Source organism: Lactuca sativa, chromosome 6, assembly GCF_002870075.4.
Source record: "Lactuca sativa cultivar Salinas chromosome 6, Lsat_Salinas_v11, whole genome shotgun sequence".
NCBI lineage: Eukaryota > Viridiplantae > Streptophyta > Magnoliopsida > Asterales > Asteraceae > Lactuca > Lactuca sativa.
Window position 1 is genome coordinate 32,033,818 of NC_056628.2, and position 23,515 is coordinate 32,057,332.

The window sequence follows — 23,515 nt, forward strand, 5'->3', positions numbered from 1 at the left end:
TGTGCATGGTCCTTTTGGGTTGCCTTCACCAAAGCAACTTGACTAGAGAAATAAATAGAGAAAGAGGTTATTATGATTTATTAATATGTTATAAGAATAATATATTAAAGGAGAAATCATATTTGTTTAATTAATATTGGTCAATAATTAATTAGGAATTAATTTTGTGATCAAGTGTAATTAATTAAACTAGAGGGGATGAATTGTAATTATGTGATAGTTGCAAAAAAGGGCAATGGTTATCCTTGTTAAAGGATGGACGAATTCAAGGATAAGGATATCCTTAAAATCGTCCAAGGTCTAAGAGATAAGGGTTTTCAAGGCTTATCTTGTGGTTGCTTGGTAGGCAAGTAACTGGATAAGGATAAGGACTGAAACCCTAATCTCAACCCTATATAAAGAACCCTAAGGCCTTAGGATTTCGTCCACTTGATCCCTAGAGCATCTAAGGACGATTTCTACCTCCTCCCTTCTCTCTCTATAGCCTCTCCAATTGCTTGTGGTGTTTGTGAGCCATTAGAGGCACTACACTTGTGGTGCTTGCTTTCAAGACTAAGGGTTTGAAGATTTAAGTTGTTATTGCAATATAACAACAAGAGGTATGTGATCTAACCTTATATATGAATTTCGAAAATAGCATGCTACATTAGGGTTTTATCCATGTGTTCATAATGTTGTGTATCTAATAGTGAAAACATAGATCCAAATTAGGGTTGCATGCACACATAGGATTGTTTGTATAAAACCCATCAGTAAGCACATAGGGTTTTCAACCCACAATAAATAAGTTATTAGCTTTATCAAACCAAACAAACCCGATTACCCGTTCCCGTTATCCTCACTTTACGTCCCTAAAACATCTAACACAAGGGACCTAGTCTAAGGACTATCATCGGGATGGACACTACTGCTAAGGGGATTCCTCAGCAATAAATGTCCTTAAGGAAACCATGTGGGGGATGGAGTACATCTGGTGAGCTCACAGTTCAAACAAACACACAGTTCAAATAAACACCTATAGGTTGCGAGCCTGCTAGTGTTCCACTGGACTGTCTAGAATAGTCCGTGGTCGTCATCTATACTCCGCTAGATTACTGGATCAACAATAACATCTATAACGAGGCCTCTCATTATTTTATTTTGTCACACAGCAACTATTACATCTACCCATGTTTTACCCAACACATTTTGTAGATATAAAATACATATACAGTTTAAATCATTGAAAACATGTATAAAACGTTCATCCAGCATAGATAGCAAGTATTCAGATAATATGCACACATAACACATAATTTATATAAAATACTTCATATCTTTTTGTAAGTTGAAAGTAACTATGCACTCACTTGAAAAGGTGGTGATTCCGAACTCAGACAGCGCTTCGCGTCTTAAAAATAATTTCCTTCGACGAAACCTAGTATTATTACCACTAGAGTTTAGTCTATTATTTGTTGAGACTAATTAATAGTCTAGCTATTATTACTATTATATAAGCGTTAAAAAAAATACTTATATAACCCATAATAATAGCCCAAGTACTTATTATAAGCTCCTAATAACGTTACTATAATTAAATAAACGATATATTAAAAATTGCATAGGCGTAGCTCACTTACAGCGGGTTTTATAGAAAACCGATTTGCTTGGAGCAACGTTCCCGAGCCGAAAAGCTCTTCTTCTCGGAGCCTTCGAGCACTCCGGGGCTTCCGCCTCGTGCTAGGGAGGTTCCCTAGGCTTTTCGGGGGGTTTCGGGGCTAGAGAGAGGTTCTAGAGAGAGAGAGAGAGAGAGAGTAAAAAGAAGAAAGAATGGGAAAGGTGTGAAGAAAATGAGGGTGGGAGAGGTTCTATTTATAGGGTGAAAATTGGCTGAACTTGGTGCCACATGTCACCATCTAGTGGCAAGACTTGGGGAGAAAGTAATGGCCAAGATTATGCCACATCACCCATTTCGCACAGCACACTTCCGACTTCTAAAATCAGTAACTTTCACATACGACCTCTGTTTTTGACGTTCTTTATATCCACGCGTAGGTAAAAATAATATCTACAACTTTCATTTTTACTCCGTCGGCTAATTCTCGACCAATCTTAAATTTAACAGTACAAGGAGATTATACTGTTAAACATCCGCGTAAAATTCATAACTTCTACATACGGACTCTGTTTTCTTCTGTCTTTTTACTGTTGAGTTCCTATTAATGAGATCTTCAACTCTCATTTAGGTCGCATAAGTCAAAAACCGCTCGAACTAAAATTCGAGTTTCGGGTCGTGCACTGCTAAGCCGAATCTTAGAAAAATCATAACTTCCTCATACGAAGTCGGATTTGGGCGTTCTTTTTATGGATGTTCTCGATTTAACATATAATACAACATTAGTTTAGATCACTAAGGCTAAAAAGTCCTCCATCGTAAATTCACTATTTACGTCTTCCGGTGTCGTGCCGGTTTTGCCGTAAAACTTCGACGGGTCATAACTTCTTCGTTATAACTCGGATTTTGGCGTTCTTTATATGTACGAAAACCTTATAACATATACTACAACTTGGTTAAGATTATTTATTCTAAATAATATTTTGCCAAAAAGTTGTTTTCGACCCCTATTATCTCTAAATTAACTAGCCCGTATCTACGGGCGTTACAGGGAGCATGGATTAGACACAGTCATTGTCCCTAGTCCGGGAGTATGGATTGGACATAGTCAATTGTCAATAATCCGGGGGTATGGATTAAGACATAGTCAGTTGTCCTTAGTCCGGGAGTATGGATTAAGACATAGTCATTCGTCCCTAGTCCGAGAGTATGGATTAGGCATAATCATTCGTCATTAATCCGAGAATATGGATTAGTCATTCGTCCATAGTCCGAGACTATGGATTAGTCATAATCATTCGTCATTAATCCGAGAGTATGGATTAGTCATTCATCCCTAGTCTGAGAGTATGGATTAGGTAAAGCCATTGGTTTCTAATCTGGGAGTATGGATTAGGTAAAACGGTTAATCTTAGGTCCGAGAGTATGGATAGTCTCGTTGTGAGGATCGATAGGGTGGGATAAGAGTTGCTGATACATATGTGGTGAAATTGTATGTTTTGTAAGTTCTAAATTATATATATGATATAACATTGTGGGATTGAAATCCCTATGTACTCACCAGATTTCCCAACCTGACCCACTCAGTTTATTTATATCACAGGTGTCGATATGAAGTGACATTACACTGAGAGATTAAGGAGATATAGATCACTATTGTAAATGAATGTAAGTTCTGTTTATGCTTATGTTTCTGTATTGACGATGACATCCCAAACGTTTTAAAATGAATAAAATACGTTTCTTCGAAAATGTTTTGATAACGTATTTATCGTATTTTCTGATAAACAAATTCTGCAACATTTTTTTTATGAAAAAAGTACTCTGATTTTTACAAAGCATAAACAAAATCGGTATTTTCTGACCGTGAAAAATGGGGATGTCACATTATTCTTTTAGAATGTTTGTTATTATTCAATGAATCACAATCATACAATGTAATTATTTGGTATATTATTAGTTCAAAAATCGATTTTGTGGCTAACAGAATGAAATCGAAAAATATATTTACTAGTTTATGGCTAACATTCTATCATTCTGACAGAATAAAATCGGATTTTTAATTTTGAATTAATTTAAAATATTCAGATTTTAAAAAAATAAAGGAATTAATTATCCCTAAAAATCCGAAAATTTCCTTTTTTAATATACGTTAATTGACTAAAATGTCCTTATGCTGAAATTTGTGTGATTATATAGTACATGCTATCCTATTCTACTATCATAGACCCTCAGATTATGACCTTTGATTATATTCCATCAATGGTCCAGATCTGTGCATTCTGGCACACAATATTTAGTAGAAACAAAATAACCTAACCATATATATATGAGATTAAAAAAGTAGAGATCTTAAGATTCAACCTCAGCCACATATTTCTAATTTGCCGCTCTAACGTTCAAGCGTACCGACAACAGCAGGGTATGCCTAATCATAAATTATTATATGGCAGAAAGGTATAATCATATATGATTATACATGTTTATACGTATATGTCTAATCATAAATGATTAAACATATATGTATTTTCACAGATTAAGTAATCATATATGATTATAACAGTTGGTGACAGAAGAGGTGATGGTGATATAAGTGACGAAAGTGATGGTGGTGTCGGCTGGTGTCAGAGGTGGTGGTAGTGGTGGTGGCGGTGGCGGTTGTGGTGGTGGGGATGGCGACAGAGGAGGTATGAACGGGCAGTGCAATATAATCATTTATGATTATAACATGCATGTCGCGTCAGTACGTCGGAGGACTAGATCGGCAGATATGAAATATATGACTGATGTTGAATCTCAAAATTTCTATTTTATTTTTAATCTCTCCCTCTCTCTCTCTCTCTCTCTCTCTCTCTCTCTCTCTCTCTCTATATATATATATATATATATATATATATATATATATATATATATATATATATATATATATATATATATATATATATATATATATATATATATATATATATATATATATATATATATATATATATCGTTTTTTTAAAATTCCAGTTTTGTAATCCAAAAAAACTAAACTTGTAATCCGCTTATTTCCGTTTCAACGTAAACTTTTAACTGTTTGTTTATTAAATAGCAACCGAACGAAAGGTTTAAAGCGGATGTATACGATGTAAATAATTTTGTTGGATATATATATATATATATATATATATATATATATATATATATATATATATATATATATATATATATATATATATATATATATATATATATATATATATATATATATATATATATCTCCGTTTTCAACATGACATTTGGTTGTTATTTTAAACAAACAGTTAAAAGTTTACATTGAAACGGAAAACAAACGGATTACAAGTTTTAATTTTTTTCAATTACAAAAATGAAATTTTCGAAAACGATATTTATTAATCTTAATTGATAACATTAACATTAAAATTAAATTTTCAATAAACAAGAATTATATTTTAAAGTCGATTCAAACCAAAAAACAACTCATAACTATTTTTTTTAGTAGGTCCAAATATATTTGAGGTTTAGGGAAAAAATAAGTAGGAATCCCTCGACAAAATAGATTATTAGATTGTAAAAGTTAGCTAAAAAAAAGTTAAATGTAATACTATATATATAAAAAAATGAGGTTGCTATTTTTTAACTGTTTTTAAGAGAGAGAATTAAAATTTGGATTGATATTTGAGCATGATATTGCCATGATCAAGCCACATGGACCATTCCCTTAATTCACTAACTTTTAAATTGCTAAAAATTCATAACTTGGGTTATCTTGATTTTCTTTTACTTTCCAAATCAATGCCAAATTAAAACGAACACCATGCACGAGAATACATGCCCTATAAATACCATAATAATGTTGCACTCATCCATAAACATCCAGTGAATCGTCTTTGATCGATCAAAACAAAAGGCTTAATTGCACCGACTAACGTTATCCTCCAAGCAAATTAAAACACCAAACCCACCATGGAGCCACTCCGTCCTTTGACCGACTTCCCTCCTTCCATGTGGGGTGATCGCTTCTTATCATTCTCTCTTGACAATTCAGTAAGATTTATTCCTTTGATTAATATATCGTAACTCAAAACGTGCACACAATACTCACCATAAATTCATGATATTTAATTTTAGCATCTGATTGTTAAGTAATACATTGTTTCCTTTTCTAGCAATTGGAAGAACTTGCTAAGGCTATGGAGGAGCCTAAAGAACAACTGAGAAGATTGATAATCGACCAGACTATTGATTCAACCAAGAAACTGAGTCTGATTTATTACGTGTATCGTCTTGGCTTGAGTTATCATTTCATGGAAGACATCGATGGCCAACTTGATAAACTTTTCAAAGAGCTGAACTTGCAAGATTACCATGAAGCAGATCTTTATACAACTTCTATTCTCTTTCATGTTTTCAGAATCCATGGTTACAAACTATCTTCTGGTATATATTGAAATTGCTGAGCAATATTTTAAACGACTTTTCATTCAATTATTCTGTTAAAACAATTGAATATGACACAAATAGGTGATTGTGAATGCAGATGTGTTTAAAAAATTTAAGGATTGTAGTTCCGGTGCATTCAAAGAAGACATGATTACTGATGTGAAGGCTACGCTAAATTTTTATGAGTGTACGCAGTTGAGAATAAGAGGAGAATCTATTTTAGATGAGGCATTTGTTTTCACAGAAGCTCAACTTAAGAGTGTTGAAAATACACTCGAAGGTAATCTTGCACAGCAAGTGAAACACGCATTGAAGACACCCTTTCATCGTGGGCATACAATGGTAGAGGCAAAGCTATATTTTCTCAATTATCAAGAAGAATGCTCCACGTATGACTCACTGCTAAACCTTGCTAAGGTGCATATCGAGTACCTACAACTCTTACACAAGGAAGAACTTCGAATTATCTCACAGTAAGTAATAGTTAAAAAAAGAACTTTAGTTGCAAAAAATGACGCACTCGTAAAGGCAAACGTGTCTTTTAATTCTTGTAGATCTTTGCATAAAGATGTAATGCAATCCTTCTATGAAAATCTCGATGCTCAATCATTGATAAAAGAGATGGTTGACACCTTGATTATCAAGCCCTTAAAACGTTTCGAAGTGTATATATACTACTATAACATTGTAAAACCTAACAAATTTATAATTTTCATTTTATATAGGTGGTGGAAGGATATGAACTTCGACGTGATAGCTTCATACGCAAGGAACAGAGTAACTGAGCTCTATGTCTGGGTATTGGCATTATTCTTGGAGCCTTATTATTCTCATGCTCGAATCATAACATCAAAAGTCATAGTGTTCTTGTCATTGTTAGACGACACATATGATGCCTATGCTACTATTGAGGAGATGCGACTTATAACCCATGCAATAAATAGGTATTAATTGGTTCTTTATTAGTACTATGTTGATTTTTATCCTTTCACTTCAATACGTTGTTTTATGATGAATAATTGATCATTACTATTAATAAATGTCTAACTAGGTGGGAAATCAGTGCTATGGGTCAACTTCCAGAATTTTTTAAACCACTCTATGAAATTATATTGAAGGAGTATAATGGATTTAAGAAACATCTACCTCAAGAAGGAAGAGTGAATCTTGTTGAAGCTTCAAAACATGCAGTATGATTCCATTTTACCTTGTACATTCTACTTGAATACATAAGATATTGTGACTTACTTCTTTCCAATATTTATGCCTTTTATTAATCTTTATTAGCTTCAAGAACAAGTTAGATCTTACCACCAAGAAGCTGAATGGAGACATATGGGATATGTGCCATCATTTGAAGAGTATATGAAGAATGGTTTAATAAGTTCTAGTTACGACCTTCTTTCAAAAACCGCCTTGGTTGGTATGGGTAAGATTGTTACTGAACAGGGATTTGCTTGGTACGAAAGTCATCCAAAGATCTTGACAGCTTCGGAAACTATTTCAAGACTTCATGATGATGCTAAAACTTTCGAGGTACCTATATAACAACCTTAATATATGGAAATAAAATTTTCTTTAAGGTCTTTTCTAGAAACAAAATAGCGAGTCTTCGAAATGGTGTGCCAAAAACAATGGAATTTGTCTTTGGATTAATTTTGTGCCTCGTTTTTCTTGTACAATATTATTCATGGACGAGTTCCATATAATTATGCGGAATACAAAAACAATGGTGATATTAATCTTTTAAACAATTTAGTATATAATCTTAAATTGATGTTAAGCTACAACATATAAGATTTAATCATTGTAGTCTGACAATTAATTAATAAAATTGGGATATATGAAGTATGAGCGTGAAAGAGGAATGACAGCCACAGGAGTAGATGCGTATATGAAGACCTTTGGGGTGTCCGAAAATGTAGCTGTCAACGAGATCATGAAAAAGGTAGAAAATGCATGGGAAGATATTAACGAGGGATGTTTAAAGCCAAGAGAAGTCCCGATGGATCTAATTAGTCCAATTGTTAATCTTGCAAGAATGACAGATGTGGCATATAGGTACGATGATGGGTACACGTTTCCAGAAAAGACCTTTAAAGAGTATATTACACTCTTGTTCATTGATTGATTGATTGATTAATCACCACAGATTATGTTGTTGTTGTTGTTGTGTTGCTTGGCTGGTGCTTCTTTTATGCTTGTCGCTGGTCAGTGTACGTTTTATTCATGTTACTTTCTTCTTGTTGCATGTTTAGTTGGTTGGTTTTGGTGTTGGCTAATTTGTTTTGCTGTGAGCTAGCTTGAGTTGTATTTTATTCTGTTGTGCTGTTTGTATGCTCTTCCAGCCTCCCGCTCGTATTTTTAATCTAATGTTTAGCTTGTTTTGTTGCTAATTAAAAAAAATTAAGTTGGTGATTCTCGTTTCTTATCTTTCTTGAAATAATGAATAATGATGTTGCCATATATAAGGGTTTGAAGAACTCCCTGATTCCATCTCAACTCATTGTGATTTCCGACGGAATAATCCGTCGGTAATTCCATTACCGACAGAATTCAGGCTGTTACATTTTTGCTGTAAATATTGTGACGTTGATAAATTCCGTCGAAAATATACCGACGAATTAGCAACTGAATGTTCTTGCGACGGATACCAACAATAAGCAGCTATAGAGACGAGGTTTACACGGACGACATATGTCATCCCTATAGACACCGTATAGGGACGACATGTCGTCTCCGTATGGTTGACAATTTTTTTTTTTTTTACTTTTGCAGCTACAACGATCTCAACATGTTAAAGCAGGAAGGAAACTGGATTAGGCGCGTTTTGGGGAAGGCTATAGGGACGACTAGTCATCCCCATAGCTTTCTACGACTTAAATTAGGAGAACAACCTGCTTTGTTTCGTTCACGCACACTCAATCATTAGTCTCTATCTCTCTCTCACTCTCGATCGGAGATTCTCCCTTCCCTAATTTCAACCATTATCTTCTCCTCTGGTGACTTCCTCACCTCCCACTCCCCGTGCATCTTCTTCCTCTCTTGATGGATTCTCATGTTAGTTGTCGAACACCACCATTAGGCTTAACAACGTCGATTAATTTCAACGCCGCCGATTCTGACTATCGGCTTCCTTTTCATATCCAGTTACGATTACTATCGAATACAAGCCCTACATTGGCCACCAGGTTAGTAATTCTCTGTTTGAACCTATAATTGAGGTATATGTTAGCAATTATGTATTTGAAACTGGAATTGGGATATAGGTTAACGATGATGACGATGACAAACTCAAACACGATAGACATTTGTTTTCAATTTTGCTCTGTACGGTTTCTTTGGCTGCAGCAAGGTTATTGTATGCTCAAATGGCTTATGTCGGAAACTTATCTTACACCATACCAAAATTCAAGGTAAGTTATATCATTGTTGAACCTCATCTTTGTTTGTACAAATCTCGATGACTCTGTGATGTAAACAAGTTAGCTGAAATCATGTCAATTTGTTGTATGTACAACTCGGTAATCTTCTAAAAAGTTATAGACTATGATAAGTTACATCTTCACTAGAAGAGAAAGCCGAGCTGGATGAATTTAGCCCAAGAAATTAGTGATGGATATTTCCGTCACTAAAATGATTGTTTTAAGAAAACAATAGACGTTGCCTTTTCAAATATAAAACTGGTATTAGCTAATAAAAAATTCAAGATTAATGAATTACTATTATTATAACTGTCAAATATAAAACTGTAAAATTTAGCAAGATTGTGCATAGCAGGTCATTTTGACTTGATTTGACCATTTCTTAGTTAAGCCAAGAGCAGCATCCTCGATGTATGGTTTTATGTTGTCTTTCACATCAACATGTGCCTCAATCAAAGACTACCGAAGTTTATTCGTGGTAAAGTTCATACCCAAAAGTCAAAACCAATAAATAAAATGTTAAAAATGATAGATCGTTATGACAAAAGAAAGTTCACATACTAAAGACAAGGGAAATATGAATACAAGCCTAAAAAAAGTTGATATTTAGGTTTAGATATATGCATTTAACTATTAATTAAGAAAATGTGTCAGGTCGAGTACACCATAGACTAAGTAAGGGATTATAATAATCTCGTTTGAGGATATGTATATGTTCCTTGTAGTTAAAACTAGGGCTGTACAAAAAACCGTACAAACCGTCCGCACCGCATAATGCGGTTTAGAATTTCGTGGTGCAGTTTGCGGTTCATCATTTTATCAAACGACACTATGCGGTGTGGTTTGCGGTTTGTATTTATCAAACTGTGGTTCAAACTGCATCGCATCGCATGTTATATATATATATATATATATATATATATATATATATATATATATATATATATATATATATATATATATATATATATATATATATTCTTTACTTTGTTATAACTTCAAATCATGATTTAGAAATGATGTATATAAATATATTTCTTACAATAACCAAATATCTATAACGTAACATTAAATCACTATTAGATCAAGACCTATGGTTTACAAGAATATAGCAACTATAACGGCAATATAAAACAATAACAATGATACTTACAAAACTATAGTAGCATGAGTCACAATTTATTAAAAGCGATTTAACTCGAAAATTGTATTTGTTTTTATAAAATGAAAACAATCAATTTTTTTAATCCGGTCAGGTTTTTGGTTTTTTGATAGATTTAATGTTGAACAACTCATCAAACCGCACAAACCGCATAAACCGCCCGCATCAAACCGCACCACATCACGCGGTTTTGAATATTTGTGGTGCGGTTTGCGGTTTCTAAAATATTCAAACCGCATATGCAGTGCGGTTTGCGGTTTTGACTCGAAACTGCACCGCGCACACCCCTAGTTAAAACTAATAACAAGTTAAATTAATATTAACTAATGATGGGAACAATTGTTAGATGATGCCAATTTTGTGGGACGATGATTAAACAGAAGCAATGAGATTGCAAAGCTTTAAGCCATATACCTTATTGCAACATACTTTGAAACTTCTAAATAGCCCTAGTACAATCGAAAATCCCAAAGCTTTAAACCATATACCTTATTGCTATTATCGCAAATAGTAATGTACTTTGAAGAACCCTTCTTAGAATGATAACCCTAATAGTGTGGAAGCATCTAATAAATCACACTCAAACCCTAGGAAAACCCAAGGATTGAAATAAGAGAGGGGGGATGAGAATTTCAAAATTGCATTGTGTTGTGCAGGTTTCTTGGGTTTTACGCAGGTCCCTATTTATAGTTATAGGAAACCCTTATTTGAATTCAAGATAATAATATTATATTGCAATTCAAATTCTCTTTCCTTATCAACCAAGAAGGATTTCTGGAGCCCTAGAAGGGCACGTCAAAACCGTCCCCTCCTAGGGAGGTTTTAGAATGTTTCCTTGTTCAACTTTTGAACAATTACACTCTAACACTTAAACCCATTAATTAATTCTAATTAATCCAAAACAATTATTTAAATTAACTCTAATTAACTCTTAATTCATTACTTCTATTTCTAATTAATATATTAACCCAATAATATATTCACAAATTATGTATCTCTTTCTTATTATAAATCCATGCCATTTCCTAGTTATGAGGACAAGCCAAAAAAGACTTTACTATTATTCAACAAATTATACCAATTTAGTTAAGACCTTAGACACCCTAATCCAAAAAGCATGATCATAGATATCAACAAAAATAAACAGTGTATCTAACATATTGTTAACTATATCTATCTCAACAACCAGATATTTACATCCAAGTAGACCTTTTACTTGCATTAAGATAATATTTTAATAAATTTCTGTTTTAGTAAGCAAATTATTTATTTAATTTACCAATATTGAAACCAAAAGATGTCAACTAAATAGAGGGGTCTACCTTTATATTAACTTTGTAAATTCCAGTCCATCATGATGGAGGGGGAATAAGTGAAATGAGGGGCCAATGAACACTTATAAGTAGTATAAGAAAAATTTAGTTCAATTAGTACTTTCATCGAACACGTGGCTGTAGCTATATCGACAAACGACAGTATATTGATGATAGTGGTTGGCAGTGGTGGGTGAGATAAGCGTTTCTAGTCCACCTACGGTAGTAGAGCGGTAACGGCGATGTCTTCCTCAATCAATGGCAAGGGTTTTGGGGTTTACATAAACGTGAAGCTTTGGTGGAGAGGTGGTGGTACACTAGAGTGGTAGTGAGTGCAAAGAACAATAGAGCAGGCTACCGATGAGGTCGTTGATGAGTGAGAAGGGCAACATAGAAGACACATAACATCCATTTAGATTTGGTGTGATCGGGAACTACAATCGATTGGCGGGTAGGAGAAATTTTTTTGGAAGAACTCGAAATCTAAAACATAGCCAATATTTTGATGGAGCGGATTAATTTGATTTTTTAGATCCGTAGGTATTTTGTTGGAAATTAGCAACAGATTCTCAATAGAATTGAAGATAAACGACTAAAATCCCATTTTGAAAATTCGAATCAATATTTTTAATAATTTTCTTTTTAATATTTTATTCTTTTTATTATTATATTTACCATTAGTTTTAGTTATATATAGATACACAACACACACACACACACACACACACACACACACACACACATATATATATATATATATATATATATATATATATATATATATATATATATATATATATATATATATATATATATGGGATGGTTCAAATGAAGACCATAAAAAAGTGAACACGTGAAAACGCGATTTTTATGTTATTATTTTGCTCTGATTTTTGTATTTGTGTAGTATTATTGTAATTCTAATGTTAATATTAGACACATGATTATTCATACATTCATTTGTAGTAACACCATTTTGTAGAATGGTTTGTAACGTCCCAATTCTAAAAAGAATTTGTTTTTTTCATTTTTAAATAATCAAACATTTCCAATAAACCACAAATTCTCAAGAACAATTGTTTTCAAATTCATAACGTCAACAATTTTATTTCATATATAAGAGTGTCCCATAAAATGCCTGAGAGAGTGCATGTCACGCCATCAAGCCTTGCCCTCGTCCTTAGGCTCAGAAGTACCTGAAACAAATCAACAAACTGTAAGTTAATGCTTAGTGAGTTCCCTAAAGCATACCCCACACAATCCACATAATCACATCATCCATATTAGCTATAAAAGCTACATAAACCATATAAGCCATGCATACAACATATAAGGATGTTGTGGGCTCCCCCCAGGGTCTTACTCCAAGATGCCATGGGCTCCCCACATGGTCTTACACCTAAGTGTCATGGGCTCCCCCATGGTCTTTAATAGGAAAGCCATGGGCTCCCCACATGGTCTTACATCCTAGTGTCATGGGCTCCCCCATGGTTTTTAATAGGAAAGTCATGGGCTCTCCACATGGTCTTACATCCAAATGACATGGGCTCTCCCATGGTCTTCCATACAAGTATACCACATATACAACTAGCATACCTCCTAACACATAACCAGCTAACATGCCACATAACACTACATCAACTAGTGTACCACATATCATAGAATGGGTTGGCCTTGGTGCCTTCGACCCATTGGTATGGTGAGAAGACTCACCTCTCAAAAAATGTTAAACTAATAACATAAGATCTCATACATCCCAACACATAGCTCCAACTCAACTGCTTACAATAATCATGTAACTAGCTTGTCAAAATCCTGAAATACCATAAATACCTTTATAATCAAACTTGGTCAACCATGGTCAAAGTCAAGGTCAACAGTCCATGTTGACCCAACTCGTCAAGTGCATCTAGCAACTCATCGAGTTCCTCCAGTGTTCAGAAAAACCGGGGAAGACCCTAACCAACTCGTCGAGTTACTCGTCAGACCGAAAACGGGAAGAACCCAATCCAACTCGTCGAGTTATCTTATCAACTTGCCGAGTTTACTCTGCAGACCGAAAACGGGAAAACCTGCTCCAACTCGCTGAGTTATCAGGGCAAATCGTCGAGTTTTCCCTTGCCTCGACATAACCAGTCTTTCCAATCGAATCCAAACCTCCAAACTACGAATATAGTCTCTTAAGACCGAAATACCACGTAAAGCTGCAAACTTTACGTGCATGCATGGCCTCAAATGGCTAAACACTAAAGCTAAGGTTCGTACAATGTTTAGGACATGGGGAAAGGTCTAGACTAGATAAAGGGAGTAACTTTATGTCCATGAAGACCTAGAGGTGTCTAGATTTGGAACCATCTCCTCATGACAAGTCCAAATCTGAGTATGACACCACTTTGCACCAAAAGTGATAATATTCTTTCATAAGATGAGATCTAAGAAAATAGAGATCAAGGTAGCAACTTTTTACCTCCAAATAGATGTTAACACCGGATAGATGCTAGATCTAAAGCCCTCTCCTCACTTCAATCTCTTCAACCTTCAAGTTTCCTTCCAAAAAGCACAAGATGGACTCTCCAAAGCTCACACACACTCAAGAAGGCACTAAAGCGCAGATAGGGTTTCTCTCTGGACAGATAAGGTGATGAGGGAGGCCACAAATGACCCATAAGTTCCTTAAATAGGGTACAAACCCCTGAAAATTAGGGTTTTCCTTTACAGTGCCTACTCGTCGAGTTAGGGCCTTCCAAATCGTCGAGTAGACCCTAAGTCCCGCGTCCAAAATCGATCTCTACTCGTCGAGTTGGGCTCCCCAACTCGTCGATTCCCAGCACAAAGCCCTAAAAACTTAGAAAATCAAATGATACCTGGAACATCCGTTACATGATTAGGTTTAGGTCATTAAGGAACAAAATCTTGGTTTTTGGGGAAAATCGAGTGTTATGATGTGACCATTGGGAGGTAACGATGTGACAAGCCAGAATGAGGAACGCGTATGTGGAGTGTGGTCACGACGTGAAACGTAGGTGGTCACGATGTGAGGAACGCTGCAACCCAATCCCATGAACTTTTTAGGGTTTCCTTCGTATTTAAACCCCACTAACTCATTTTAGGGTTCAATGTCAGCCTCCATCATCCTTAAACCTCAAAAAACCCTAACCCTATGGTGGAATGTCAAGTCCACCAAGCAAATTACACCCTTTGTTTGCAAATAAAACATAATATAATGGTAAAAAGGGGTATCAATCCTAGGGGAAATGGTTGTATTCAATCACCAATGCAATCCAATAGAACTAGTGTAATAAACCTAACTAACTACAATTAAACTAAAAGGGGGGTTTGTGATTGTTTGAAAACTAAAAGATTTGAATAACTAGAAAGCTTGCTATTAAGCAAGATGGTGAGATGCTCAAATATTAGAGAGAATTGGTCAATAAGGCAATTCAACACAATGAACATTTGTGTGTTAGCCAGTTGTTGGGTTTTGAGCATAACATCATTGATATGGTGTACGTGCAACCCTAATTGCTTTGGATATAGGTTTTTCTAATTTGAACATACAACTATAAATACCAAAGCAATGACCCTATGACTAGCATATAACAATCAAAATTAACATATAAACTAGGGTTTAGATCTTACCTCTCTTGTTGTGTAGCAATAACAAGTTCACCTTGAATATCCTTGACCTCTGAAAGCTTAGTGCCTCAAATGTTGCACCTCTAATGGAGTCACAAACACCACTAGCAACAAGTAACAACAAGAGAGAGGGGAGGAGGCTTCAAAAGTCGGCTAGGGTTCCTTCTAAAGGCATAGACCAATTTTGAGAGCCATTGGGGTTCCTTTTATAGTTGAGGATTACTAGGGTTTTCAACTTGGAAACCCTAATTCCCTTGCTTAGGCCCTAAGAAACATATGGACTCCTATTTGTCAAGCCTTGGATGAAATCTTTATGGACTATCATATAGATTTCGTCCACCTTACACCAATAAGGTCCATGAGCCCAAATTATGAATATTATTGATTTACATAATCAGTCCCCGCTAATTCAACCAGTCTCTTTTGATCACCAAATTAATTTTTGACCAATACTAATTAAATAATATGATTTCTCAATTAATATGTTATTCTTATCATATATTAAATAAATCATAATTAATCCTCTTTCTCCATAATTCATCCTATCAGTTGCTATGGTGAAGGCAACCCAAAAGAACCATGCTCATAATCAAATCAAGTACATACCAAAAGTAGTTATGGGCTTGGACACCTAATCCAACAGTCTCCCACTTGGATAAGTCTAATAACTATAATTGCAAGTACGACTACAAAATTTGATTAGCAATTGTAGCTTTCAAAAGCCACTGTCGAACTCTGATCTTATCAACAACACGTTCTTTAGGTAAGGGATCACATATTCCTCCATTCTAGATATCGTATGAACTGGGACATGGATTATAATCATTCTCTATGTTCATGTGTTGTTTCCCAATTTCTTATTTAAGACAACTGACAATAGACTTCAGTTGAACACATCAACTTAGTCCAGGCTTGGCCAAGCGCTTAGGGTGTCATCACTAAATCATCGAGAGGCCCACATATATCACTTTTATCCCACTTTGGGTAAAAGGAACGGATAAACTTCGACTCAAATGCTTGCTCTATTTACTCATTGAATCACACACAACGATACATTTTATAACACCAAGTTACTGGTGTGTTTACATATCATCGATCTGCAACCGACTAGTAAACTACAACTATATGTATCCATTTCAAGAATATAAGATATTATCGTCTCACAATCACTCGTGATAAAATCCACAAAGTGATTCATGTAAGCATGGGTTTAATCCAATACTCAAATCTTATTTCAGGAGCACTTATTAACACTGCAACAAACTTTTGCTATGTCTAAACGCTTTAGACAATCTACAGTCGGATTCATGACAGTCTTGTCTCAATACCTACTTCCAACATATGATCGACTATGGATTTTTGAATTATCTTATTATTCGGGAAGTCAAAACATGCGAAGTGAAACACAAGAATAATTGAATCCATTATGGTCACAAACTTTTGAGTATAGGTAAAACACTTATTATTTAATCACCATATTGATTACACATTATTCATTGTATAGTGTTTCGAGTAATCAACTTAATACTTGAACTGAAACAATAGTCATCCCATGCTCCAAGCATGCACACTATGTTTACCTATGGTCCTTACTTTGTGAAATATATCAATTGAACATATTTCCAATGATGCTCATTTCATAATTCACAATCCTTATCACAAGTGTAAGAATACCAAATTCTTGCCACTATTAGAACATGTTAGATTCTAACATTTTACGCAATGATCCTTTTGTAACGAAATAGCACCAAAGTCACAAATCCTTTTCCAATGATATTACAAACTGCTCTATTGGAGATTGTTACAAGACAACTCCATAGACATGAAGTCTCAAATTCAAAGTACATTCCTTTGAACATCCTTCTTGCATAAAAGTTTCTAATCTACATAGATTCTTAATATCCAACTCCCATTACGGAAACATTTTCATATTTTCCATATGACAACTCATTCTTAATATAATCCTATCTATTCATAATAATGTCAATATGGTCCATATATTACTATACTTCCAACTGCCCACAAGTGACCAATCCTTGGTGAACCTTAGATTGTACTTGACAATTTTTGTAACTTACTTTAGTCATATCCTATTCTTGTCCTTTTCCCTCTTAACGCCCTAGGCATTTAGAATAGACATAACAGTCGAATATTACAACATATATAATCGATCATATACCCGAAGCGTATGAGATACGATACATAATGTCTTACATAAAGACATGATACTTTACCAGTCTCCTGCTATAATATTGCTTTATATAGAATTCCCTTATGTTGAATCTTTTCAACATTACATTCATATATGTCTTTTGACTAAATTTGATTAAAATTTCTCGATCTAAGCTTTTAGATTTGAAATGAAGTGTAAGTTTCTCTCCCTTAGTTATAGCAAAACAACTTTTCAAACTCTACAACTTTTCAAATTGAAACTTTTGTTTTCTATAACTAATATTTCTAACTCGCAACACTTAACATAATAATCATGCTCCCACTAACATGATAATTATTTCCTTACCATCATAACACTTATGCTCCCACTAGCTTTGACATGTATTGAGAAAACAATTGGACTTCTAGAAATCAATACTTATTGACTTTCTCACCAAAGTTCATAATTCTTGATATATGATGCTTCGATAAGACTTTATCTAAGCTCACACACCTTTTATTAGAAAGCTCATATGTGTGTCTAAACTATTTCAGAACTTATATCAATAAGTCCCAAATGTTCAGACTAATTGCCAAATCTCACAATTCGAACTATGAAGAGGGATGTTGTAATCATAATTGAACTTGAGAATGTAAATATCACAATTGCTATATCCTTAAAATCTTCTTAGTGAAAGTGTTTCCTCGCAATCATTTCATGAAGCGGAGAGAAACCTTACCACTTAGATTTTATGGTGTATGCGTTCCTATCCATGTGAATTTGTCATAACCATTATCACAAGACAAGGTTTGTGACAAATCCAAACTGATATGGACTGAACTTATTCAATCTCTATTTCTTGCCATCTGGCAGCACAAAGGCCTACCAGATCTTCCAAGTAGTTGGGCTGCTCACCCATATAGATCCATGAGCTTTCATTGATTAAAGTGCTTTGCCTTTGTGCATTCAAATGAGACCTCGTAGGACTCACATACATAGTCAACTCAACTAGAATGGCATAGAAACAAGAATATGTCAACACGATAGGTTACAAATGTCAAGTCATGTGCTAGTGTAAAACAATATGTTTATTCTTGATTAGTTCATGAAGCTATTCAAGACCATTAAGACTCCCACTGACCTCTTGACATATAAGATTCTCTTGTCAAAAAAAATCCTTGACAAACAAATATTCAAGAGTTAGTGTGGGTTCTTATCAAGACAAACACTTCACACAATTGGTCCTAGTTGGTCTTTATCTTATCCAAGGCATCACAACTTACCAATTTCAAATGTGCATGAATAAGAAGACAATTTCTACTCCACATTTGATGAGTGTGTTATAAACATTCTTAATATGTGTCACTCAAGTCACAATCTTGGAGTTCAACTCTAAGACTCGATTTTGGAACGAATTATGATTCACATTTTGATTTAACCATTTCAACAATTTTCGATACCTCTTCTTAGTCATACTAGTGCACTAAGGTGTCCTTAGAGTATTAATTGTGACACGGTTTCATAATCACTGAGTTAATCATAAAACATGATACTTAAGTACTCTCCCTTCTTTTCAGATTGGAGAAACTTTTATCTTTCTGCCTAATTGATTCTTCCTATTCGTTCGGCTTTACATTGAAACCTTTTCAACGATTCAGAATTACACTCAATCTTGTAAGCATAACCATATTTACTAAACTTTTAGCAAATCATGACGAATATTCTTATCGTTCTTTGTTGTGGACTTGAGCTAGTGCACAACCATGCATACTAGATCATTTAGTCCTTCACTTGACTCACTTACTTATGTGAACAAGGAATTAGTCTTAATTTCCCAAATACAAAGGTCTCATTCATCATACAATACCAGTTGCATGATTCCAAGTTTCTGTCCAATTGATACTTTGGTGATGAGAATCATTCCTTATTTGGTAAATTTTCAACACTACCACAAATAACATAACTAAGAATCACATTCATTTTCAATATTTCTAACAATAGAAACATACAAACATCAATTATCACAAATTCCATTGCAAGGATATATAAATAAGAAAAAAATCAAAATTTTATTTTATTTATAGAAAACGCGGAAAAAATTCTCCTTACAACGCAATTATAAATGAAAACTATGTTACTAAATATTCCTAAGAAATTTATCATAACTCCTATATAGTAGCTCAAAAATCCAATCATCTAACCATGCGATCGAAATCCATCTCTTCACGATCAGACTCAGCATACTCTTCTTTTAAGCTTCCTTTCTTTTCTTCAATCCTACAAAACATCAAAATGTAATCTTATCACATCATGTATCAAGAATCTATAAATAGGTACTTAATAGAGTTAGATAGTGAATTTACCTGAAGCAGATTCATACATCTTGACTCTCCCATCATTGAGATCTTTCAGGTACATATGGCAGCTTTGCATCTAATGCCCCTTCTCTTGGCAGTAGAAGCAAACAAACTCTCTTGGAATAACACATGGGACAATTTCAGATTCATCCATTCTCTTTACCATCTGGTCAAACGGTTTGACCATGGCCAATCCCTTTCCATTGGGAAGAGAAGACTCTTCTGGACTTCCAATGTTGCCATTGTCAATGTCCATGGAAGTTTGGGAGGTTAATCCACCAGTCAAATTTGCTTTACCAGTGTGCCAAATCATTGTTGATTCAGCAACAATTAGCAAATAGGTGAGATCAATGAGAGTCACGTCGTGGTCCATCATATAGTAATCTTTAATGAACTCATTATATGTTTCAGGAAGTGATTGAAGAACAAAGTCAACAACCAACTTCCTTGGGAAAACGACACCCAACATCCCTAGTCTATCAATGTATGACTTCATCCCAAGACGTGTGCACACACAGATTTTCCATCTTCGTGTTTGCTTGCCAATAGGGTTTGAGTGATCTTGAACTTTTCAAGTCTTCGAATATGTGGGTCATGGAGAATAATTGGAGGAAGTAAATCATGATTTTCGTTTCCACAATCCAATTGTGGAACATCATCTTCATGTGGAAATCTTTTTCCAAAGGATTCGGGAAGACCATAGTTGTTAGATTTTGACATCTACAAAAGGGAGAAATTCAAGTTAGTTGATTCATTCCTTAATATAACACCCAAATGAAATATTAAGGCTAGGACCCAACACAATATTCTACAATTCGGAAGAGGGATTTCGTAATCCAATTACAAAATATTTGATGGTACTTAAATGACGATTTACCAACTTCCACCATGAAAATTGAAATTGAACATGTAACACCCTGTTTGAAAGTACTCGGTTGGGGTCTAGAAAACCAAAGGGTAGGGGTGATTCGGTCTGTTATGGGTCCCAGGTTTCATCTGGAAGGTTTTGGACTTGGAGGTGTTGATGGGAGCGTAGGGCTTCCCACCACCTTTTCGTGGATATAAAGTTCGTCGGAAACGGACTTAGAATGAAGGATTTATGACTCTTTGAAGTTATTAGCGAAAATGGCCCCTAATGGAAATAAATGACAACGAAGGACAATGCATGCAAAGTGGAAGGCGCGTGGGTACGCCCAACATATAAAAGGAAATGGTTGCGTGTATTTTTGGCGTACGCCCAGCGTACGTCCAGTGTCTAGAAACCCTAATTTTAAGGCTAACCACTATATAAAGAACTTAATGGCTCAAACCCTAGCCTCCTTATTTGTCCCCCAACCTCAGAGATACCCTAGAACGCCTCATCCCCTCATTCTTGTGTGGTTTTAACCTTAAGAAGCTCATTTTGGTGGTGTAAGCTTGGAAGAGGAAAAGAAGAAGTTGGCAAGGAAGAACGTGGGAAGTTGGAGCTCATAAATCTGGATAGCATCATCCTTTGGGACTCTTTGGAGGTATAAAGTTCATAACTTTACCTAAGAATGCTTAGATCTAGTGTAGTTTGGTTTTAGAGTCATTTTGGTCCCGTGAATGGACCTTTATGGTCCCATAAGCAGTAAAGTCTCCATCTTGAATGTCTTAATGGGTTCATGCATGAGATCTAGCCCTTTTCATGGAAGTAAAACATCATTTTTGGAGTTTGGGCTTGTTTGGGCCAAGTAAAGTCACCAAGTCAGTGACTTTATGGATTAAGACGTGGAAAAGGACCAGGATATGTGATTGTAGCTTCTGAAGTGAAGTATTAAGCACTTAATGAGAAATGGACTTAACAGGGGGTTTATGCTGAGCGTACTTGAAGATACGCCCAACGTACGCGCCACTTAGTCAGTAGGGTTAGCGTACGTGGATGTACACCCCTCGTACTCTGTTAGTTAGTCATGGTGCTATTGGGCCACGGTTTAAGCCATGCTTTGGGTCTTTGGGCCTTAGTGGGTCATCAGAAGTCAGATAATTTAGGTCAATAATATGTTTGGGCTTAGGGTAAGGCCATTAGAGGGATTGGGTCCAATTGAGAAAATTGGGTCATTAGTGGACCACTAGTGGGCTGGGAAAGCCTACCTAGTGTTAGGTTTTGTTTTGAGATTTGGGCCTTAGTTTTGGATCATACTGGGCCAGGGTTAAAATGGTCATTTTACCCCATGCATGGATTCAAGATTATGGTATGGGACCCAGTTGCTAATTGGGTACATTGATCGGTATTGATGGTTCAGGAAATGGGCGGGGCAGCAGCTAAGGATTTCTTCAGGAAGCTTCTGCATTCGAGGTGAGTCTTCTCACCATACCAATGGGTCTAAGGCACCAAGGTCAGCCCATTTTATGATCGTTTTTATATTTGTTGTGTAGAGGGGTGTGGCATTGTTATGCATTGATATGTGGTAGAGATAGCCTTCAGGGCTAACGGTAGAGATAACCTTCAGGGCTAGTGGTAGAGATAGCCTTCATGGCTAATGGTAGAGATAGCCTTTATGGCTAATGGTAGAGATAGCCTTTGTGGCTAATGGTAAAGATAGATTTATAGCTAATTGATATGCATTATGTGGTAGAGGTAGCTTTATAGCTAATCGATATGCATTATGTGGTAGAGGTAGCTTTATAGCTAATTGATATGTGATATGTGGTAGAGGTAGCTTTTATAGCTAACATGTTATGTGGATTGTGTGTGGGGTATGCTCTGGGAAACTTACTAAGCTTCGTGCTTACAGGTTTGTTTATGGTTTCAGGTACTTCAGATCCTAAGGGCAAGGGCAAGGCGTGATGGCGCGGCGTACACTCTCTCGTAGACATTTTATGGGACGCTCTGATGTTTGGAATAAAAGTTGTATTTGACTTATGTTTTGAAAACAATCATAATTGGATCTCTTAATGTATGAGAATATGTTTGCATATTCTAAAATGAAAAACTTACTTTGAAAATTGGGTCGTTGCAAGTTGGTATCAAAGCCTTGGTTTGAGGGATTCGGTCATACTCTCGGGTGTGTCATGACTCAAACTAAGGAAATGGTAAAATTGTTTTCAAAAAAATGACATAAAAAGCTTTTGAAAGAAAGGAAAAGATGATAGTGCAACGTGCGTGATCAGCCGAGCCAAGTAAGTAGTTCCCCAATGTGCTAGCCATGTTATTCTGATATTTGAGCTTTGATGATCGTATGGAACTTGCTATTTGTATGCTTTTAAATTATATACGGTTAGGAGCTTATAGCCTTAGAAGGATTGATTTGGCCTTATTTCCTGTTCCTTGTCTAGTTGTGGTCCTAGGGTAGAATCTTTTATTCGAAAGTCTATTTGATCCTATTATGTGTATAATTTGCATGCATAAAGGCAACCTGTTATGATTGGTCTGGTTGGTATGAGTAGAGCAAATCTTAAGATAGCCTGA

At 35.3% G+C, this 23,515-nt stretch overlaps 2 protein-coding genes across 2 annotated transcripts; both read left to right on the forward strand.

Annotated features, from left to right (window-relative positions):
- Positions 1–5,487: 5,487 nt before the first annotated feature.
- On the forward strand, positions 5,488–8,451 carry LOC111877577 (germacrene A synthase short form). Its single transcript, XM_023874091.2, has 7 exons — positions 5,488–5,644; positions 5,767–6,037; positions 6,138–6,513; positions 6,766–6,984; positions 7,092–7,230; positions 7,328–7,576; positions 7,890–8,451. Exons 1-7 carry the CDS (start codon positions 5,564–5,566, stop codon positions 8,169–8,171), a joined length of 1,617 nt encoding a protein of 538 aa, XP_023729859.1. The 5' UTR covers positions 5,488–5,563; the 3' UTR covers positions 8,172–8,451.
- Positions 8,452–8,800: 349 nt separating this feature from the next.
- On the forward strand, positions 8,801–23,046 carry LOC111877581 (uncharacterized). The gene is made up of 3 exons (XM_023874095.2): positions 8,801–9,231; positions 9,310–9,456; positions 22,860–23,046. Exons 1-3 carry the CDS (start codon positions 9,089–9,091, stop codon positions 22,873–22,875), a joined length of 306 nt encoding a protein of 101 aa, XP_023729863.1. The 5' UTR covers positions 8,801–9,088; the 3' UTR covers positions 22,876–23,046.
- The last annotated feature ends 469 nt before the right edge of the window (positions 23,047–23,515 follow it).